This window comes from Phaseolus vulgaris, chromosome 4, assembly GCF_051622355.1.
Source record: "Phaseolus vulgaris cultivar YP4 chromosome 4, ASM5162235v1, whole genome shotgun sequence".
Taxonomy (NCBI): Eukaryota; Viridiplantae; Streptophyta; class Magnoliopsida; order Fabales; family Fabaceae; genus Phaseolus; species Phaseolus vulgaris.
In genome coordinates, this window is record NC_143501.1 from 5368559 (window position 1) to 5390431 (window position 21873).

Below are 21873 nucleotides of genomic sequence, written 5' to 3' on the forward strand. Positions count from 1 at the left end.
TTTTTAAAGAATGAAAAGAATTCATATTTGTATAGAATAGATAAAATTTACATCGAAGTTAATTGAACTTAGCTCGTTGATCATTTTTAAATATGGTTCTCATATGTTTTTCTTACTCTTTTAATTTTACACAAGTATTGCAAATTACTGTTTACTCTAATCTCTATTGTTCTCTTATCTTTATATACAAGAAATGTGTTTTTGTCCCTTTTGGAGGATGTACTAACAAATTGAAAATGCATTTTTATTGTGTATATGCTACAACAAAGATATGTTTTTGTTGGAAATATTTTCTTAAAAAATAATGTATGAAATAAAAAGCAGATTCTTTTATTGACAAATTGATTGAAAAATCAAAACTTTGTATGAATTTTACTTATGATATTTTGTTTTTAATATAACTAACAATCAAGAGCGGTGTGTACTATAAAAAAAATGTATTATTTATAAATTTGTATAATATTTATGTTTGAAAATGTCGTTTTATATCAATTTTACGCAGTCAGTAGATGAGTGAAAGACGTGTGAAACTTATATTTATTTATTATTAAAAAAGTGTGGAATTATCGAAAATTTGAATGTAACACACAATAATCTTTATTTATTTTTTTTCAACTAATTGATTTCATTCTGATTGGTAAATCTAAATAATAACCTTTTGGGTTGATAAGGCCCAAACACAATCACACGAGTTGGGGTAGCCGACTAAAACTTCATTGGCAGTTTCTTCCTCACAATTTTGTAAATTCCAAAACTGACCTTCACCTGTTATTTGAATTCGGGATTTGGGAGTGTGCTACGGATTCATCAATCCGGAAGTGAATCATGTTGCTTTTTGGATGAGGGGATGTTCCGGAAGCAAAGTTTGCATAAATTGTTGATTTCTGGATTGCTGAATCCGGAAGCCTAATTTCTATTACGGATTGATGGATCCGGAATGATTTTTTTCAATTATGAATTTCTGAATCTAGAATGGATATTTTGAATTATGGATTGGTGGATCCGGAATAGATTTTTCAATTATGGATGTTTTGCATTTTTTATTTTGGATTAACACTGCCATTAATGTATTATCGAAAGCACCAGGAGATTATCGGACGTGTCAATCCGAAATTTTACCTGAAGCGTCAATCCAAAAATTTACCGAATTTCATAATCCGAAATACAAATAAAATAAATGTACAATTTTATATAGGGATAGTTTTATCTTTGCGCAACCTTGTGGGGGTGCAGGAAGAAACTGCCAACTCCATTTTGGTTCATGATCCTTTCTAAAAAAATTATTCAATTGCTTCTTCTACCTACATAATTGTTGTTTGCACCTTCTTTTTTCAAAATCCTTACACTTTCTAATAAAATGCATTAAAAAATATTTCGAAATTAATATTGAACTCTTTTAGATTCTTGATTTTAAGATACCCATGATAAATTTTATCAATGAAGAATCACATTTCCCAAAAAGGTTTTAAATCTATTACAGAATTTTGTTTCCGAAAGTGTAAATTTTGAATTATTTACACAAACATGTTAGCATTGCCTAGGCATTGTGAGCATACCACCTCCATACACAACATGAAAATACATTTTTATTCTTCTTATATTACCTCCATATATTAGTTTCCGGATTATGTAATACATACATGCAATAGTACATTAACCATACTATCCACTATATATTGTCCCAAGACTGACATCAGACGATGACGTAAGTTAACTGATATTTATCTTTTACTTTTTAATCATGTAATTTTCTTTATCCTAAAGTTAAAATTATTTTCCAATAGTGTGAACGCCACCAGAGCCCATCCAATCGCTATTGCATTCGACTTATCACCATTTGGGGTTTGCTTATTACAATCATGGTTTCAAGGTTGGTTGAGTCAGTCGGATCTTCAACAACTATCCACATCCACATACATGGATCATTTTCACCACCTCTCATTTCATTCTCCACACTAACATGTTCCTTACAGATATAATATTTATCATTCTCAACTGGATACTTTTTTTAGTCCACCAAATATGTTTGGAACTTCAACATTCACCTCTCCTTTCACATATAATTCGACATCATCCATACACGACTATTAGTCCACAATGCCCTCACCAGGACTTGATAATCAAGCTGATAATGGTGATGACGATGATACCAACGATGATCCACCTCTAGCTTCGTTCGACGATCACCCTCGTCGAAGACCTCAAACTTGTGCCAGATTGACATGAATTCATCCCTATAACTAAGCTGGTGTCACCTTGATACAACTTCACTTTGCATGACAAAAGTTATGTCACAATTGCATGACTTCTTCACATTAAAGTCGTGTCATATTGGCACGACTAATCCTAATTCGTAATTTTCTTAAAACAAATCTCGTTTCAGTAAAAAATGGGACAAAATTGCCCCCACTTAAAAAAAATCGTATTTTTACCTATATGTTTCCAACAACGTTTTTATTTTGTTATAATTTTGTTTTTTAGCTGCATGTATTTATAGTTTTTATAAGTTGAAGTTGCACTTGTTTCTTTTTTTTTGTGTAAGGATTTTGTTTTGCATATGGAAACTGCTTTGATGTTGAGAAGTCCTAAAACTTTCTGGGTTTAGGGTCAGCTCAGACAAATCAAAGTACTTTTTCACATGGGAAAGATAAGAACCTTTAGCTCTACCACCAAGACATCATTTTCCAACATTTTTTTTCTACATTTCTAACTTATAAAATAAACAAAGAAACTAGCAACTCAAATTTTGACTAATTTATTTATAAAAAATAAAAATACAATCAAAATGATTTTTTAATAAATTAATATTAATGTTTGTACAACTAATTTGTAAAGTCTTTCATATAATTTCTCTCACTTTTAATTTTTAATTTATACAAATTATTTTTTTCATTTATACATAAATTAATTTTAATTTAATTAATATAATAATTAATTATTATATTAATTAAATAGTTTTAATTTAATTAATATAATAATTAATTATTTTTACTAAAAAATTACTAAATAAAAATTAATTTAGAGAAAAAAATGTTACTGTATTAAATAAATTATATACTAATTAGAAATTAAAAAAAAATATTGATATCTAAAGTATTTTATATTATTAATAAAATTTATAAATTAGTTTCTAAGTTGGTATTTAATTAGCTATCAATTGATTTAGATTCTAAAATTATTATCTAATTTAGTCAATATAATAACTAATTATTTTTTATCTCTAAAATTAGTTTTTATTTAATAATTTTTTTTGTAGTATTTTGTTTTTAAAATTAGTTTCTATTTAAGGATGGTATATTTTTAAAAATTAAAAAAAGGGTTAGTATAATATATGAAAATTAAAAAAAAAATTACTAAATTATATATTATTTTAGTGACTAAAAAAATTATTATATCTAAATTAGTTTCTATTATTGATAAATATTTTCTAAATTTGTATCTAATTAACTATCAATATTTTAGTTCTTAATTTTAGAATCTAAATAATTGGTAGTTAAAACTTCAATAACCAATTAGATATCATTTAGAAACTATTTATCAGAAACTAATTTAGATATTAATAATTTGTATAGTCTCTAAAACAAATAAGATTGAGATGTGTATGCCAAGAAAATCAAAGAGTCAATGGCTTCTCTATTGATCCAAATGCTTCACCAATTTTAAATCCTAACCTTTGTACTAAAGCATATGTAAAGCTGCACAAAGAAACACAAGATGCAGCAAAAGTTGATGAAGGAATATTTCTCAGTTTCTTTCTTTTCTGATAATTTTTTTTTTTATGCAGAAATCTAGTTTGGTTTAAAATTGGCTAAAGCCTTTAGACAATAAAGATTGTATTATTGTATATGTTTTTCTAATCTAAGGATTGGCTCTATTTTAATTTATTTATTTATTTTAAAAAAAAGGGTAAAACAAGTAGAAAAAAAAAGGAGTGAAAATTTATTTAATCAACATTTACTATAGTAAAAAGAGTGAGTATTAAAGTGAATACTATATCCAACATAGGTGGAAATAAGACTCAAATTTCATATATTCAAGTAGAAAAAAATATATATAAATTTTTAGTTGTGAAATTAAGTACTATTTTTTTCTTTTAAAACCCACATTCATTTTACACAATTGAATAATGAGAACTTAAACTCGATATATTAATTAAACTGAAACAAATTCTGTTTACTAATTTAGGCATTGTTTTATACGTTGGAGAAAATCATTGTTCATTGAGCTGTTCAATAATGTTAGAATTTTGTCTTGTTGTGTGAAGATATTTCTCCCAAACATATTTTGGCAAATAAGAGTTTGATATAAAACTATTTGTGGTTGCGAAGGAGCAAGAACACGCTATCACCTAAATAACCAAACTAGGGTTTCCCACACCACATATTTCCTTCCACACTGCTCTTTTATTTAATAAGAAAATTAGCAATACCACTTTACACCAATTTTAAATATAACCAATAAAAAAATTGTTTCCTAACATTTAGGTACAACATGAGTATGAAAAAAAGTTGTAGTTATCATATTAATGTCCATATCATTATTATTATTATTTATTATTATTATTTTGATTTGGTATTTTAAAAACAATAATTCAATTAAGGTCTCTCTAATAATTCAATTTAGATGATTGATTTTGAAGTTATCGGCTCTAAATCCTAAAAAGGTGATCTTAGTCATTGATCTTGAGGAGATCAATATTAAATTTTTTGTAAGATCCAAAGATTAGGATATTTAATAATATATAAGTGGGTGCAAACCTCATATTATAGGTTGATTTTATAAGGTTGAGTTAGGTTTAAAGTTCATTTCTTAATATGGTATCAGAGTCTATCATAGTGAGAATTTGTTGTACTTATCAGACCACCCGCTATCAGTCCGCTATCGAATCATTCATAATATATAGTCTCACGTGAGTTGGAGTGTCTTAGTGTGAGGGAGTGTTGGAGATCTCATATCAACTAGGGATCATGACATTTAATAATATATAAGTGGGTGCAAACTTCACCTTATAAGTCGATTTTATAAGATTGAGTTAGGCTTAAAGTTCACTTCTTAATACAAATAGTGTCATCAATTTTGAGTAGATCGGTCTCAAGTCTCCTATCATGCAAAAGATGATCTCTTGTCATTGGTTTTAAGGAGATCGACCTCAAGCTCCCTACCGCTCAAAGGGTGATCTCCCGTCATTAGTTTTGAAGAGATTGACCCATGAAGTCTCCTATCGCATGAAGGAGGATCTCTAGTCATTGGTTTTTAAGAAATCGATCCCCTAAGTCTCTTGAACACATTTGAAAAGTCTGACTAAGATCTCGATGAGAAACCCAAAAACCAACCAACTAATCCACGATTTTTGAAAATCGTTTTTAAGATCCCATATATTGTGGGAAGTGTTTTCTCCTATAAGAATAAAACTTAATAAAAAGAAAGGGATGGAATATTTGGTTCAAGAAAAAAATTAACTCTTTAAATATGATTATAAGTGAGAAAAACTTTTGAACCAAAACACTATTATACCCTAAACCCTAAACCCTAAACCCTAAACCCTAAACAATTAATATTTAACAAAAATGATAATCATTTTGGGTATAATAAATAGGGTATGTGGTCCTCATATTTGGCATATATATTATCTATACCAATCTTGCAAGCTTTTGTTACCCTTCTAGCAAGCGAAGCCATCCCTTAACCAACCCGCAAGTAATTCTGAAAAGTCTTCCTTTACATTTTATTTTCAAAGTGTTCAAGTTACAAACTCTAAATTTATATATATAAATCATTTTAAATTATATTTATATATATTATAATATTACAAATAAGTTTAAATTTATGGTTAGTCAGTTTATAAAATAAAAATTATCCTCATTTATATGTTGTAAATAGATGGATGTATGTTTTAAAGATAATTATATATGTTCCTTAAGTCATTTAGTACGAGATTGAATATATTTTTTTGATAGTCATGAAATTGATTAATATATATATTTATGAAAAGAAGAAGGTGAATTTTTAATTACAATAAATGATTAATCTAGTCATTAAAATTGTATTTCTTTGTTATATTAAATTTTAAAATTAATAAAAAAATGAAATTGTTTAGGAATTTTAAAACAGTTTTTTCTTTCACTTTGATCTCTAAACAGATATCATTATTATCGTTTAAATATCTGGACTGTGGAATAATATGAATATAAATAAATAAAAAGTTCCATTTTGTAGTGAAATGAAACATTGAGAAATTTCATGAAATTATTTTTTTAGTTGTAAAGAATAATAAGTTCAGAAGAATACAACTTTTTTTACAACAGAAAATATTTTAAAAATTATATTATATTTTAAAAGAATAATTTTTTTTTAATCTCAAGTTTCAACATCAACACACAACTGCATACAAGAAAATGAATAGTACTTCACGCAAATGGCATGTGATTGGTGACAAAAGGAGGATGGAATTTCAATGTACCTTTTTCCTATTTTGAAATAAGATTTCATTATCATTTTCATGGAATCTTTGTCATATATTTACCTATTTATCTATCTAAATATTTATTAAATAATATAACTAGAGTATTCCTACTTTACACTAATAATATATATTAATACTTTATATTAAAATATTAAAAAAAATGATTAAAGTAATAATATAGGGGATGATGCATTTTAAAAACACAATTTTACACCGGACTTCTTTGAGATAAAAAAATAATTAGTTGTTATAGTAACTAAATTAGAGATCATTTTGGGAACTAAATAAATTTTTGGTTTCTAAATTAGTTTTTATTATTGTTAAATGATTTTTAAATTGGTATCTAATTAGCAACCAAGTTTTTGCTACCAAATTTAGAATCTAAATAATTGGTAGTTAAAACTTTAATAGTTAATTAGATACCAATTTAAAAACTATTTAACTATAATATAAACTAATTTAGAAACCATTTTGTTTTAGTTTCTAAAATGGTCTCTAATTTAGTTACTATTGCAACCAATTATTTGATCTCTAAAAATCGGTTTCTATTTGATGATTTTCACTCGTAATTTCTCTAAAAAAAAATTAACTAACTACTTTTATGTACTTTTTTAATCACAATTTTTTCATTGAAAAAGAAATTGAAACTTTATTTAATACACCAATTCCAATAATAGTCTCTCCAATGACATGTTGCTAAACTATGATAGTTAAAAACCAAACAAATTGAAACCCCACTTCATGTACTTAAATACCATGAATGCACACACACACATGAACAAAGGAAAATAGTGTAAAATAGAGAATACTTTGCTGTGTTGAAGAGGCATCATCATCTGATATACATAAAGCTACATATTATGGCAAGCCTTTTCATGGTTCCTTGCCAGCATCGATTGCTGAAGAAGTTGCAGAGCCATTGGCATCCAAAGGCAGCAGCATCAAACTTCATCATTAGGAGTGAGAAAACTTCCACATTCAGTTTCAGAAGCAATGCCAATATCCCTATTCATGAAATTCCTGGGGTGATGCACTCTCACCAACTTCTCCATCTTACCCTTTTCATGCTTCTCATTCTAACATGAAAGTGTCAATGTTCTTTGCAGGCTTCCTTTGATCACTACATGGATGACAAGCAGAGAGTTATTAGAGATGTGTTTTCTGATGACAAAGTAACAACTCAACAGATCAATCAGGTACTTGCACAGGTTTCATTCACATGTCTGTTCAGACAAACTTTTTCATCAACACCTTCTGAAAAAACAAACAATGTAAGAAACATTAATGAAATGAGATTTTGTATAATTAAGAAAGAATGTTAACTGGGAAAAGTTTTTCTTCTTTTAGGAACAAGAAACTAGAAAAACTGAAGTTTAAGTTCAACTTCATAAAACCGTCATAAAACAACCGATTTATAAGATGAAGTTTGTCTATTTTATATAAACCGAAGATGAAGTTTGTTTATATGAAATGATCTAATATCTAGTCGATGTGTGATTTTCAACCTGTGTATACAGGAAGAGTGGAGGATAAACATGCCTCCAATACAATGCTTATTTGTGAGTGTGAAACCAACAGCAGATCTCAGGTTAACATTCAAGTCTAAAGGGGAAGATTATCCACCTCACATTCCTAATCATGTCACCAAAGTTCTTGAGCTTCACTTTGTAAGCACTTCCATGCTAACATCAACCCTCTTTTCTAGATTAACTTCTCAACAACTACTTACAAAAGAACAAAATAGGAAGTTAAATTGAATTAAGTTTATACACATTGAAGATCAAGTTTCAGAAAACCAAGTAAACCAGAAAGTTTGTGCTAAACTAATGTTAACTATTTTCTTGTTAGCTATTTTCTTCTTCTCTCTGTAAGTATTTATATGGAAATTTATTCAAATAGATCATATAAATTTTGCAGAGATGATGATGAGTTTGTTTTGCAGACAAAATGGGAGCTGCAGGGCCTGAGTGCCCTTTACAAGGACCCTAACCAGATCAAACTAGATGTTAGAGGCACCGTATACCCAGAAAGAAAGGGAAAACACAGTTGGCTTAAGAATGAAATGGAGATGGAGATAACATTTTGTGCTTCTCCAGCAACAGCTTTCATTCCTGAAAGTGTCTTGCAGAGTGGCATAGAGCTGGTTAGATTGCCTTTGCATTGCACAATTCACTTCTTTTCTCTTCCTGTTTAGCTCATGCAGCATTGCATGCAACTACATTTGATTGAACCAGTTTTTTTGATGACTTAACAGATTTTCAAAACAGTGTGGGATGAAATGAAGAAGGAATTCCATGGTAAATTGTTGCAAGATTATAACAGGTTCAAGAGAAACAAGACCAAGAAGATTTCTGTCTAAAACTTAGTGTTCTATTCTTCTTGTTGCAGCTAGATCATAAACATGAACAAATCAATTGTGATTAACTGTCATGAATCTTTGTAAAGGAAAAAAAATATGATTCTTCTGAATCTTCTCTCAGTGCTTCAAACTTCTCTGACTAATTTTCTACATTTTTCAGTCTCTATTTTAATTAGAAAATGATAATTTCACATTTTAAAATTGTTTCATTAATTTGGTGTATGACTGTTAACATGTTAACACTTTTTTTAAATAATTTAAAATTTTATGCTTTTTAATGAAATAAGTAAATATAGTAACTATGCCTTTAAGTAATAATTGTAAAATGAATTTATCATATCTATGATTTTTTTACTGTTAATGCATAGGATATTTTGGTTTAATACACCAATATTTATATTATATCCTTAATCTTCTACAATTTTCCTAATTAGATCATTAAAATTAGTTTGTAATAGTTTTGAAACACAAAAAAATTACAATTTATACAGTTTTAAGAACCCATTACAAAATTCTAAAAGATAAAGAATTCAAATCATAGTTTTTTTTAAAGTTTAAGTACCAAATTAAAAAAAAAAATCAAATCACTCTATTATATTAAATTTTTTTTTTCTCATTTCTTATTTTAACAAATAAGAACATGATTTTGTTAGAACAACTTAGGAGTTCAAATGAATTGAAATACTTATTAAGTGATAGTCGTTAAGGTTTTGTTTGCCACATGTTCAACTACACAAGCAACATATTTTGGGAAGTACCTTTTTTTTTTTTCATTCATGAAAAAGTGTTCATATACTAAAAATATAAAATAATTTTATATGATCATTTAATTATAAATTATTATCTATTAACTTTTATAATAATTATTTTAAAATCACACAAGCAATTATCTGTAATTAAATGATTATATAATGATTAAACTCTTTTTTTTTCTTACTTAATACAGTTTGAGAAGCAACAAATTTGATTAGTCGATTTTATCTAAATATTATGATATGATGGTCCAAACAAGACGTGTGAGAAGATATATAGATGTAGCGTGTAGTTTTAATAAATCCCCATTTTGGTTTTTATTTTTCTTCCTAACTTATGTTTTTATTTTTATTTTCTATTTGGTATTGATTTTAATTTTGGCTTAAATACTTTTGTTCGTTTGAACACGTTATTTTATTTCGTATAAAAATTTGATTACACCTTTATTTTCTAGTTTTTAAAATTATGAAAGTTTAATCCTTTGTTAATATATCATTAATTACCTCAACGTATTTTTTAATTTTAACGTACCCTAAAATTTAATAAAAGTTAAATTCTAGAAAACTACCAGAATTAGATGATATATATGTAAGTCATTTGAATTTCTTCTACCTCAAAGTGAATGGATGTTCAATACTTATTTATTAATCATCTCTAGGAGAGAGTAACCTTACTATAAACTCTTTCTATCAATTAGTAGTCAAAAGTGAAAATAAAGAATACTCAAACTTTTAATCGAAAAAGAAGATTAAGAAAGGATAATTGGGAATGATTTGTATATTCATTGAAATATAACTGATTTGTGTACTCATTATAATCAAATTTTTTTATTAGTAGAATATTTTAAGATCAATTTAATAGAGATTTGAACTTAGCTTAATAGTTATGGTAAATCAATATAAATTTGTTGTGTTGTTTTCTATAATATGTTCTCTATTAGATTATTTATTGTTCTTTGAAAAAAAAGTTTTAAGTATTTCATTCAATCATCTGTTTAGAACCTAAATGTATCTTGAATCTTCATGGAGACTATTTGGTATGCATCCAAATTGGTCAAGTGTTCAACTAATGTGAGCATATCCATCATAATTTCAATGTAAAGACTCTTGAATCTAATGTACATATATACATTTTCTTAACCAAATTAATAATTTTTTTACTTTACAATCAAGATTTGTAGTGGTAGATATTTTGTTGACCTAACTCATAATTTCTTCCTTAAATAAAAATATAAGACATTTTGCAAAGAACAATCATACAAAATTTTAAAAAATACTATTTTAATTTTCACCAGAATTAAGTAAACTCTTATTCACCATTAAATATTAATTATAAAATGAAATTGTTAACACGAACTTATTCAAGTTTTTGTTTTCAAGTATAGCCAAATCAACATAATAATGAAAAAAATAATAATAATTAAGTGATACTATGAACCTTTAGTCAATGAAACTTAAAAGTTTCCAACCAAAAAGATCTCCTAATGGTGTAGAATTGTTTTTAATAGTTTTTCGGAAATCTACTTTTTAACTTATATAAATTAATTTTAGATTATAAATAAATTGATTTTTTTATTATTATTTATATTTACTATAAATGTTTCGGAATATATATATATATATATAAAAGCATATTAATTAAGCGAAATTGAAGGTACAAAATAAAAATATATGTTTATAAAAGAAAAATAGTAAAAAAATATGCTATACTTTTTTGTCAAATTTTGCACACAAATCTTTGTTTACACGATGACTTGTTTATAAGAATATGAATATGAAAAGTATATACAACAACATAAAGATTTTGCTTCTTCGTTTCTAGTCAAAATCAAAATATAAACTTTCGATATTTATTTATTTATTTGTTTTGATGGATAATGTTGAGCAAAAGAAGACAAAAATGTTGTCCAAAACAATTTTGTCTTCTGGCAAGTCATAATATATAACTCATAATAATTCCCTCTTACAAAATAAATTTTAACAAGAAAAAAACAATAATTTCTACAGAAAATAAAAAAATAAACATAAAAAAAGAAATAGTTTTCATAAAATTGGAGATGCGGGGGATCGAACCCCGTGCCTCTCGCATGCAAAGCGAGCGCTCTACCATTTGAGCTACATCCCCTGTTGAAATTATGTTATATAAAATACAATAAATTGGATTTAATTCACTTAAGTTTGCTTGAAAATTAGTTGAAAGTTAATTTGCAGAGATTTTGAATTTGAAAATATATTTGATGTATTTGTTAAGATGATTTCAGATCGTGTTTCTTACCATCCAACCTGTTTTTTTTAATATTTTGTAAACATTGTAAGTTTATTGAACTATTTTATATTAATAAAAATATTTTATACAACTTGGTATTTTATTTATAAATTAATTTGTTAATTTTAAAATATATGTTTATAAAATATCACTTTATTTAAGTTTAATTAAAACAAATCTAAGGTTTAATTATATAAAATTGTAAAATTAGTAATTACATTACGAAGTTGGGTTAATTTGGTTTCATTCCAATTATTTTGAATCTTAATCAGATTCAAACATAAATTAAATTATGTAATCAAAAGTTTGGATGAGATTAAAACAATAAGAATTTCTGTTTTTGTTGAAATGAGATCAAAGGTGAAATGATGTTCCCTAGTTACATTTAGTATCCATATTGTTTTTGTTTAGAAAAACTATCCAAATGTGAGCAAAGTGAATGCAACAGAAGTCTTGAGAGTAAATGCATCTTTTCATACAGAAAACAAATATTATATTCATACAAATTATAATCCATTTTTGGAAGTGGAACATCTATGGAGGGAAAAAAACCACTTGAAGAGTAATGATCTTACCATTATTGTTTCACACCCTAAATTTGACATAAAATATAAAATGTTATATTGACAAAACTTATAGAAGAATTAGGAGCAATAGTGAAATGACAACAGAGATTTTGTTTCCAAATTCACACGAAATAGTGGCTTCAGGTTAAAAGTGTAATTCACCAATAGTCAGAGCAAGAACAAGAGCCTTGCTTGAAACTATGAAAACGATAACGATCTCGAACAACAATTTCACGTTTATATACATCAGAAGCAATCTTAATAGCAGAATGACAGTCCTGGCATATCCTCAGGTTCTTGAAAATACACAGGGGAGAACCGAGTGGTGTGGTCATTAGGCCAAAACAAAGTGCAAGCTTCTCACTGTGAGTGAACAACACCTGTTCTACCTCCTCCAGTGCTTCCATGCAATCATCCCCATTGGAACAACCAAACAACACTTGACAATTTGTGTTGGGAACATAACCAGCCAACCTCAGCTTGCAAATCATGTCATCAAGCTTCATGTAAATATCTGCAGTTCTTGGGTGAGATTTATCCCCAGCAATGAACCGATGAAGTTGGCCATCAACATATATGGAACTCATCCCTGGCACCTTTTTTATACCCCTACTCTTAAGAACCTTTCTGAGGGAATTTGCCTTGTCTGCTTTGCCAGACAATGCAAACATGTTTGAAAGCAGGATATGATATTCTGTGTTGAGGGGATCCATTTGAACCAATTCCCTCATAATCTTCTCCCCTAGGTTCAACTTACCATGTGCATAACAAGCACCCAAAAGGGACCCCAAAACAACTTCATTTGGAGGAATTGGCATCTTCCTCATCAGAACATCAGCTTCTTCCAATCGTCCAGCTCGACCAAGAAGATCCACCATGCAAGCATAATGCTCTATTTCCCGTCGCACCCGATAAACAGACTCCATATCATGAAAACACTGCCAACCCTGTTGAACAAGACCCGAATGGCTGCAAGCACTTAACAAAGCCATGAAAGTCACAGCATCAGGCTTCACCTCTTCCACCATGGAATCGAACATCTCCACTACAACCTTCCCCATGCCATGCATGGCCAACCCACCAAGTACGGCATTCCATGCCACCACATTCCTCCGTGGCATGTGCCTGAACACCATCAACGCAGCACTTACCCTCCCACATTTGGCATACATGTCAACTAAACTTGTCCCCACCATAACACCTAAATCACACCCCATAGCTTTAACAGCATAACAATGAACCCACCTTCCCACACTCACATCCCCAGACTGAGAACAAGCAGACAAAACAGAACACAAAGTAACCCAATTCAACCCAAATCCACAACAATAAACCATCCCATTTTCATTTGGGTTTTCTACAGGTATCTTTCTTCGAAAGCAATCATGTTCAACATATTGTCCAATACTAAAAGTAGACATCTTTACCCGCGAGAATTCAAATCCTGATGCAGTAGATTGTGGGCTGCTAGCTCTTTCCACATGACAAAATGCCTCTTCGTTATCAAAAACCCGCTCTTTCTCTTCTTCAAGCCATTGCCTGGCACTAGAAGTGGTTACCTCTCGCAAAGGAGATTTGAACCTCGGTTCACCACGTTGTGAGAGACTAGATCCTTCTGCTAGAACCAACCCATGTTGATTGCCAAAAACCATCTCTCTAAGAAGCATAAAAGCCTCCTCTGTAAACCCATTTCCAACATACCCCTTTATCATAACAGTCCAAGCAACCTCATTTCTCTCAGGCATTAAATCAAACACCGCTCTCCCACTCTCCACACCCTCCCATTTCACTACACCTTCCAAAACCACAGTCCAAGACACAACACTCGGTTCTTCAATCTCCTTAAACACCCTTCTAGCCTCACCCAAAAGCCCACACTTAACATAACCATCCATCACAGCATTGCACACCTTGGTGTGACTCAAAAGCCCGAACTTCACCACACCCACGTGCATTTGAGGCACGAGGCTGTGGTCCTCGAGCCTGGCACACGCACCAAGGGCACATATTAGCGTGACACCATCGAGAGGGAGGGCGCGTTGGCGCATTTGGAGGAAGAAACGGAGGGAATCGAGGGGGTGGGAGCAGCGGATGAGGGCGGTGTAGTCCACGGAGTCCTTGTGGGTGTGGGGAATTCGGTCGAACAGTTTGTGTGCGTGGAGGGGGAGAGAGCAAGCGGCATAGAGGTGAACGAGAGCGTTAAGGAGGAAGTGGGAGGGGGAGGAGAGGAGGCCGGCGACGGTGGCGGCGGCGTGGAGCTGTTCGCCGGGACGGAGGGCAGAGGAGCGGGCGCATCTCCGGAGAAGAGAACGGAAGAAGAGAGGACAGTGATGTTGTCTGATGAGTGAGTGTGACCATATCATAAATGGATGCTCACTCTGCCCTCAATTACTTTCAAAATATATTAGATTTTTAAAAGCAAAATTAAGGATATTTCAGCTATAGTACATTTATTTTGGTTAAATAATACATGGAAACAAGTTTAATTAAATCTTAAATTAAAAAGAAAATGTGATGCAAAAGAAATTCATCTGGTTTGAATTTCATTTTGATAAATAAAATTAGGGGAGAATATACCCTTTATGGAATTAATACCCAAATCCTACCAATTTAACATGGTTTTCATCAACATTTCACATCATCCTTCTCATTCATTTCCAGAAGGATTAACTTGTTATAAGAATATCATTTTCAAAGATAGAAGGAAGGCTCCTTCACAAATTTGTCTCTCCAAGGATCGTAACCTAACGATTTGTTACTTTGGATGAGGGTGAGATTAGAAAAAAAAAAAATAGGAGGGAAAAGTAAATAAAAAGTAAGATTATTTGGATGTAAAGAAGTGAATCGAGTGAAAAATAATATAAAAATTTGTAATGAGTTTAATTGATGTGATAAAAAAATTATAAAAATTGTAATATAGAAAAAATATTAATATGTGCTTGAGTTTTTTTTAATAATGTGTGTAAATTATATTTGAATAATTATTAATTAATAAGAAACAAAGACATTATTGTCAAATTTCTAAAAGTTCAATCAAGTTTGGTGAAAAATAGTCTTATTGTCAAATTTCTAAAAGTTGAGGACATAATTAAAGTTTTATTAATAATAAAACTAAATAAATAAATAATGATATTAAAAAGATAAATAAATCTAAAAATATACATCCATATTAGTTAATTAGATAGTTAAGTAAACATTTGACTCTTAAGTGTAAAGTTTAATCATACTAATTTTTTTAACTAATAAAATTAAAATATATTCCTACAATTTCAAATAAATCATTATTATTATTATTAAGCCATCTAACTTTTTAAATTTTAGAATAAAATAATAAAAAATATATTAAAAGAGTTTTTTAGTTTCTTATTTTAAAAATTAATGCAACAAATGTCATGCATGTAAACCAAAAATCAAAATAAAATAAAAATCATATTTCTTCAAAGAGTGAATAATCGATTATTTATTTAGACATCCCTTCAACAATAGAACCACACATAAAGACATATGCAGCTACACTAAATCATATCATCCAAACACCCAAACACAATCTCAACATCAAGTTTTAACATCTCCTAGTTAAGTTTTTATATACAGGATTTAAGCAGGTGATTTACATGCAACATTGCATACGGATTAGAACCAAAATTAGTGTAAATTTGAAGACCATAACCACAAAATTTGGTTTCGTGATCAAAATTCACACAACTGACCATAAAAAATCAAATCAATACTCCATACATGCCAAACCCATCATCAGATACATACATACATTGAAAGAAGCTATAACAGTATGAAGTTGCATGGCAACACTGCACATCACATCATCTTTGACCAAAAACACTCACAAATCATAATCAGAAGAGAAGGAGGCACAATGGGAAATAATAGTAATCCTTGTATCTTAGCGACCTTTATGACCATTACAAGGAAAGCTAAGTTATTGGCTATTTAGAAAGTTTGAAGTACAGGATGACGATGATAGCAACAACCAGAGCCAAAACAATGCCACCAATAATCCATTTGTTCTTGTTCATCCTTCTTGACATGTTGGTCAAAATTTTCTTGCTCTTGCCTATGTTATCATCCACTCCATGGAGCTGCGTGAGGGAATACAACCATCAGTAGATCAATGGATATGTACTTTTGTGGTGTTAACACTACTGTTACTACGCATTTGACTCAAGGAAAATAACATTTTATATTTCACTTGAAATTACTTCTAATACAAAATTAAATTTCATGTCACTAACAGTAAAACAATTACAAACATATCATCTATTGAAAAAAGAATGGAAAAAGATTACCGTGTTATGTGCATGCAATAGAGATTGGCGCTGTGAATGCAAATCTTGAAGAATCGAGACACCAAGTTCTTCTGTTTCCAACATTGTTCTCCTACTATCCTTAACTCTATCACTGGTCTTATTCAACCTCTCAGTTGACACCATTAATCTTGTTTTCTGGTCAGCAGATGCCTAACGTATTTACATTAAAAGTTGATGTCAGCTTTAGTGTTGGTTCAGAAATGAAGATTGAATCTAAGCTTAGCCATTCTTCAAATCTGGAAATCAGAAAATAGATATGCAATTTGGCACAATTGACCTGGATGTAGCCCAGCAAATTTATAATCTAACATATATTAATCTTGAAGCTCCCACCAACAACCAGTTCACCAAAATTTTTATTAATATCAAAGCATCTAGTAGAAGAAAAGTTAATTAAATTAAAAAACTATTTATCCATTAATGATCAGATTGGACCTTTAATGCTTAACCTAACCTAATAATAAATTAAAAAAATATGTATCTTATCAATAATTTTAACTGGTCTAAATTAGTTAAATATAATTTCTACAAAATAATTAACATTACAAATTTTCAATTAGTATAGAGTTATGTTAGTACTGTATTGGTAACAAACTAATATTGCCAAATGTTAATACACTAGTTTACACTGTACGTGAAAATGAACTAGATTGGTCATGCCAATGGAACAACCAATACTCAAAGAATAAGTATGATAAAAATTGCTATGATCATCCGATACTAAAAAAGAGTCAACTGGATACATACTGCTATGGCCGTTTCTTGATAATTAAACTTGCATTTAACCTCAAAAAGGTCTAATATTAAGGTTGTATTTGCTATTCAATAACTATCTGCCAACAAAATTATAACCTACTGTTCACAATTTATCTACCATTAAAGGTGAAAAGTAACAAAAAGTTTCAGATGTAATCCTAAAGTGTGCAACTTCAATCAGCACAGCCCTTAAAATCATGAAATATATGCCTAAACTTCATTCCCTTTGTTCGACCATTAATGAGATGGATGTATCTCATAAGTGATGGGTTATTATCAAGTACATAGTAATCAACCTAGTCAATGTATGGAATAATGATATAAGCATTGCGTTGAAGAATGATCAATAAGGGTCAAATACTATTTTGGTCAGCATAATTTGGTGTTAATTGCATCGCGTCTCTCCTGTTCAAATAGCTTCAAAGAAGTCCGTTAATTGATGTAACAGATCCAATGTGATATAAACTAAACTTTTATTTGAATTGGAATTGACTATAGAAATAAAAATGACTAATGAGGGAGATACATGGCTTGCTTGAAAGGGAAAAGCAATATCGCCAACAATAAGCTATTGTGCTTAACCCATTGATTTGACTAGAAAAGTATATAAACAGAGGAAAAAGATAATGAAATTGTTTCCTAGCTATAGCTTCATAAAAAAATTAACCATCTTCAAGTATCAAAAGAGGATGCTAAAATAAATGAATCATACCGTCATGGCATCTGCCATGCCTGATTCCAACAATTCATCCCGAGCCGAAGGGTTTAAGTTACCAGATACGATTTTCTTAACTTCGCTTTTAAGATTGTTTAGATCCGATTTGTACTCCCGCAACTTAGCAAGAAGCACAGCCTTGATGTTTGGCTGCAAACTTCTTGCCTCGAGGTCCATTTTTCGAATCTACAGATTCATTAGTTAAACCATATCAGAACCAGAGTACGGAGGAAATAAAGACAGCTTTCCAATGGAGAAGAAAAAGAAGTACCAAAGCTTCAGCTTCATCAATCCCAGTCTTTATTTCAGAAACTCTTTGTTTCTTTTGCTCTGCAAATAAACAGAAAATGGTAAAAATTATCATGGATTATGCATTGCTCCAAAATAATCATAAGATTCAATACTTCCTCCATCCTGATAAAAACTTTCAATAGTTCGACATTCCTATAGTTCATTACTCAAGAATTAAGACAATCTTCCATAAATGTGCTAAGATCCATAAGAATTTATAGAGTAAAAAACTGTTGGCATACCAAATGTGTACAAGAATTCACTTTATTCTATGATGCATACTTTAGAATGCACTCCCAGCACCCATTCAACTGACAAAGTGCAAAAGCAAGATGCAGCAACAAACATAAAAGGGAGAAGAACAAGTTCTGAAATAGTAAAGTACAAAAGAAACAAAAATGATAGGGGACTTTACATAGCCACTGTTAACCTTTATAACCAAATGTCCAAATCAACAGAATGCAGTTTCTGCTCCAAAACAGAGCTTACAACATCAAGAAATGCAGAATTTGCAGATTGCAATTCTGAAACGGTAGCAAGATCTTCCACATTCTGTTTATGAGATAGTTCTAAAATGATATATATAGAAGATACAAATAAAAGAGTGTCCCTAATCATGACCAAAGAAAAACGATACTAGCTGTAATGTCTTGGAAATCTTTCCGAGGAGAAATTTTCTGGACAGAATTTCAACCTCCGGGAGAGAGTTACACAACGGTCGAAAGGAATGTAACCGATAACTGAAACGATCCTAAATCATGATATGTGCCATTATCCAAATTCAAGCAATGTAACCGAATTCAGTAATAAAAGGAGTTTCAATCATTTTTTTTAAACTAAGATCTCCTGAACTTTTACACCATATTCTAAAATAGAAAGAAGCATCTATAAACAAAATAAGCAAAATAACTTGACACATTAACTCTACACAACAATAACTTAAAGGATCTTAATTCATTCTAAATGTCATCATCCAAATTCAAGCAATGTAACTGAATTATACAATAAAGGAGTTTCGATCATATCTTAACCAACGAAAAACTAAGAACTCAAACTTTTGGACTATATCCTACAAGAGAAAGAAATACCAGTATACAAAATAACCAGAAAAATCAAACAAATAACTAAATGTATACACCATAAAATCAAATACAAATTAAATCAACAACACAGACGACTCGTATTTAAAAAAAAAAACGAAGAATCGAGTTAGAATCTTCCAGTACCTCCATTAAGAGCACCAGCAGCAGTGCACTTTTTCGCTAGATTCGCCGAGAGCTCGCAGTATTGGCGTTCGTATCCCTCGAACACGTTGCTCATCGTCCACGACCTTCTTCACTCGCTGGTTCAATTCACAATCAACAAAACGAAAAGTTATAAAACTAAGAACGTGGAAACGAAATTAGAGAAACGAAATCGGAAACCAGGGATCGAGAATCCGGCACCGAAACCCCGTTCGAATACAGAAACGTAAAAAAATACGACGATGTTCGGCGAAGCGAGAATAGAAAAACGGTGTGAGAGAGAGCGTGAGATCGGAAGTGGCGAAGGTACCTGCAGTGGCCGGAGATGGCGTCGGAGGTTCGACAAACCGCGGGAAATTGGGCGGAGAAGGGTGGCGAAGTTTGGTAAAGAGGGGAGCGCGTGCGTTTTGTTTGGGGGAATGACCAAAACGACAAGGTAGCGAAAAGTAGTGGAAGAGGAATGATGAGGGTTTGTCAGAGAGTTCAATTACTTTACTGTTAAACTAATTTTTGAGTTTAGTGAGAGAAATTGATTTAAGGAGGATCATTAGGACATATTCTTGACTTTTTCTTATTATTTTATTATTTTATTTATTATTTATTATTTATTATTTATTCAGTAAATAGTGTGTAAAAGATTTATATTTTCGTTCTTAAGAATTTCTACAAAGTTATATCTATTATAGTTTTAACTAATTTATAGAAATAAATGGTTTCTATATTCACCATACATAAAAAGTGATTTTTTCTTGATTATTATATTACTTTTGAAACTTGAGATTCTTGGAAAAAAATTCACTATTTATTCATGTATGAAAAGATAGAAATCAAATTATTATAATTGAATATAGGTTTAATGGTTATGTATTATAAATGGAAAAAATTTAAATTGTCAACTATTAAAATTTGTCGGAATCATAATTATGTCAGATTTTTTTTTATACTTGGGATCATGGCTTCTCATGAAACTTGAAAATTATGATTTTTATAAATAATTAAATATCATTTGGTTTGTCAAAAATATGGTTGAAAATATTCTTATTGATTTTTCTTGAAATTAAGGAGTGATGTTTTGTTTTTACGAAATTTTTTAATTCATTATTATATAAAAAGATTTATTTAGAATAACAGATTGTATTTCAGTAAAAACAAAATTGGATTCTCACATCTTATATAAGAATGTTTTGATAAAAACCTGACAAAAAATGATATAAAAAGTTATTAGAAAGGTCGTTTTTAAATGTAAAAAATATCAATTTTTCTACTTACCGTAGTCCAATTGGTTGATAGTGGCTTCTTTAATAATACATAAAAGTGATTAGTAAGAAAGTAATTATATATATATATATATATATATTAATGAGTGTATACTTATCTCTTTTTAAGATAAAGTTTTATAGTCTTAGGTTGTATCTTTAAATATTATTTTTTTAAATTAATAAAAATATGATATTATTATAAATTTAATGTTATTTTTTTCTATTTAATACTAAATAATAAAAAATAAATTATAATTTACAAATTTAAAATAAATATAAAATAAACCAAACTTTTATTATATTTAAATTATAAAAGAGGGAGGAAGAAGCCGAACAATAAGTATATATATATATATATATATATATATTAAATCTTTATAATTTAGAATTACAAAAATCTATTTTAAAATAACTGTTAGAATGCATTTTAAGATTGGAATTTTATTATTTTGCAAACTTCACCATGTGAACATTATTGTGTAAATTTTATATCTTGTCACAAAAATTATGTTTGAGTGAATTCCATATTTGGTAGAAATAAGAAAGTTGAACAATAGGTAAGAAATAAAACTAAGACTTTATATCTTGTATGATTTTAATTGATGTGTTTATTATTATTGAATATATTTTTTTATGTGTTTGACTTGTGGTTCCTTTATTTAAAATAAATTTGTTCTTGAAAGACTCATTAGTGGTATAGAGTGAGTGAAGAAAATTTCTTTATATCAAAAGTTTTAACGATAGAGGTTTCAGGAAAGCATATCCCATTATGATGAACAACATTATCTTAAGGTTTTAGGTTGAAGACGAAGTCAGTAGCATATATGTCTTATATGGATTTGACTCATGTCTTATTATTATTGAATCTCTCCAATGA

General features: G+C 29.5%; 3 protein-coding genes and 1 non-coding gene across 5 annotated transcripts; 1 reads left to right on the forward strand and 3 right to left on the reverse strand.

Annotated features, from left to right (window-relative positions):
• The first annotated feature begins 7144 nt into the window (after window positions 1-7144).
• LOC137836377 (uncharacterized) lies at window positions 7145-8942 on the forward strand. Of its 2 annotated transcripts, XM_068645106.2 has the most exons (5): window positions 7145-7488; window positions 7570-7659; window positions 7981-8130; window positions 8406-8606; window positions 8718-8942. In XM_068645106.2, exons 1-5 carry the CDS (start codon window positions 7324-7326, stop codon window positions 8820-8822), a joined length of 711 nt encoding a protein of 236 aa, XP_068501207.2. In that variant the 5' UTR covers window positions 7145-7323; the 3' UTR covers window positions 8823-8942. The 2 variants fall into 2 exon arrangements, with proteins under 2 accessions (XP_068501207.2, XP_090157663.1); XM_090301537.1 differs by lacking the exon at window positions 7981-8130 and having other exon boundaries at window positions 7208-7488.
• Window positions 8943-11626: 2684 nt separating this feature from the next.
• On the reverse strand, window positions 11627-11699 carry TRNAA-UGC (transfer RNA alanine (anticodon UGC)). Its single transcript has one exon. It is a non-coding gene; the product is annotated as a tRNA-Ala (tRNA).
• Window positions 11700-12514: 815 nt separating this feature from the next.
• Window positions 12515-14800, reverse strand: LOC137836927 (Pentatricopeptide repeat (PPR) superfamily protein). Its single transcript, XM_068645722.2, has one exon. It carries the CDS (start codon window positions 14767-14769, stop codon window positions 12565-12567), a length of 2205 nt encoding a protein of 734 aa, XP_068501823.2. The 5' UTR covers window positions 14770-14800; the 3' UTR covers window positions 12515-12564.
• Window positions 14801-16088: 1288 nt separating this feature from the next.
• Window positions 16089-20273, reverse strand: LOC137836928 (vesicle transport v-SNARE 11). The gene is made up of 6 exons (XM_068645723.2): window positions 20048-20273; window positions 19720-19835; window positions 18474-18532; window positions 18200-18388; window positions 16711-16881; window positions 16089-16503 (listed from the first exon to the last, which is right to left on the reverse strand). Exons 2-6 carry the CDS (start codon window positions 19811-19813, stop codon window positions 16351-16353), a joined length of 666 nt encoding a protein of 221 aa, XP_068501824.1. The 5' UTR covers window positions 19814-19835; window positions 20048-20273; the 3' UTR covers window positions 16089-16350.
• Window positions 20274-21873: the final 1600 nt, after the last annotated feature.

What these genes read in the sequence shown, in the direction of transcription:
- LOC137836377 (XM_068645106.2), top strand. Translation starts at nt 7,324, where the DNA reads ATGGCAAGCCTTTTCATGGTTCCTTGCCAGCATCGATTGCTGAAGAAG. An exon ending in CTATTCATGAAATTCCTGGG is followed by an intron (nt 7,489 to 7,569) that starts GTGATGCACTCT and finishes TGTTCTTTGCAG; the next exon opens with GCTTCCTTTGATCACTACAT. An exon ending in CAACTCAACAGATCAATCAG is followed by an intron (nt 7,660 to 7,980) that starts GTACTTGCACAG and finishes CTGTGTATACAG; the next exon opens with GAAGAGTGGAGGATAAACAT.
- LOC137836927 (XM_068645722.2), bottom strand. Translation starts at nt 14,769, where the DNA reads ATGATATGGTCACACTCACTCATCAGACAACATCACTGTCCTCTCTTC.
- LOC137836928 (XM_068645723.2), bottom strand. Translation starts at nt 19,813, where the DNA reads ATGAGCAACGTGTTCGAGGGATACGAACGCCAATACTGCGAGCTCTCG. An exon ending in TGCTGGTGCTCTTAATGGAG is followed by an intron (nt 18,533 to 19,719) that starts GTACTGGAAGAT and finishes GTTTATTTGCAG; the next exon opens with AGCAAAAGAAACAAAGAGTT. An exon ending in GCATGGCAGATGCCATGACG is followed by an intron (nt 16,882 to 18,199) that starts GTATGATTCATT and finishes TAAATACGTTAG; the next exon opens with GCATCTGCTGACCAGAAAAC.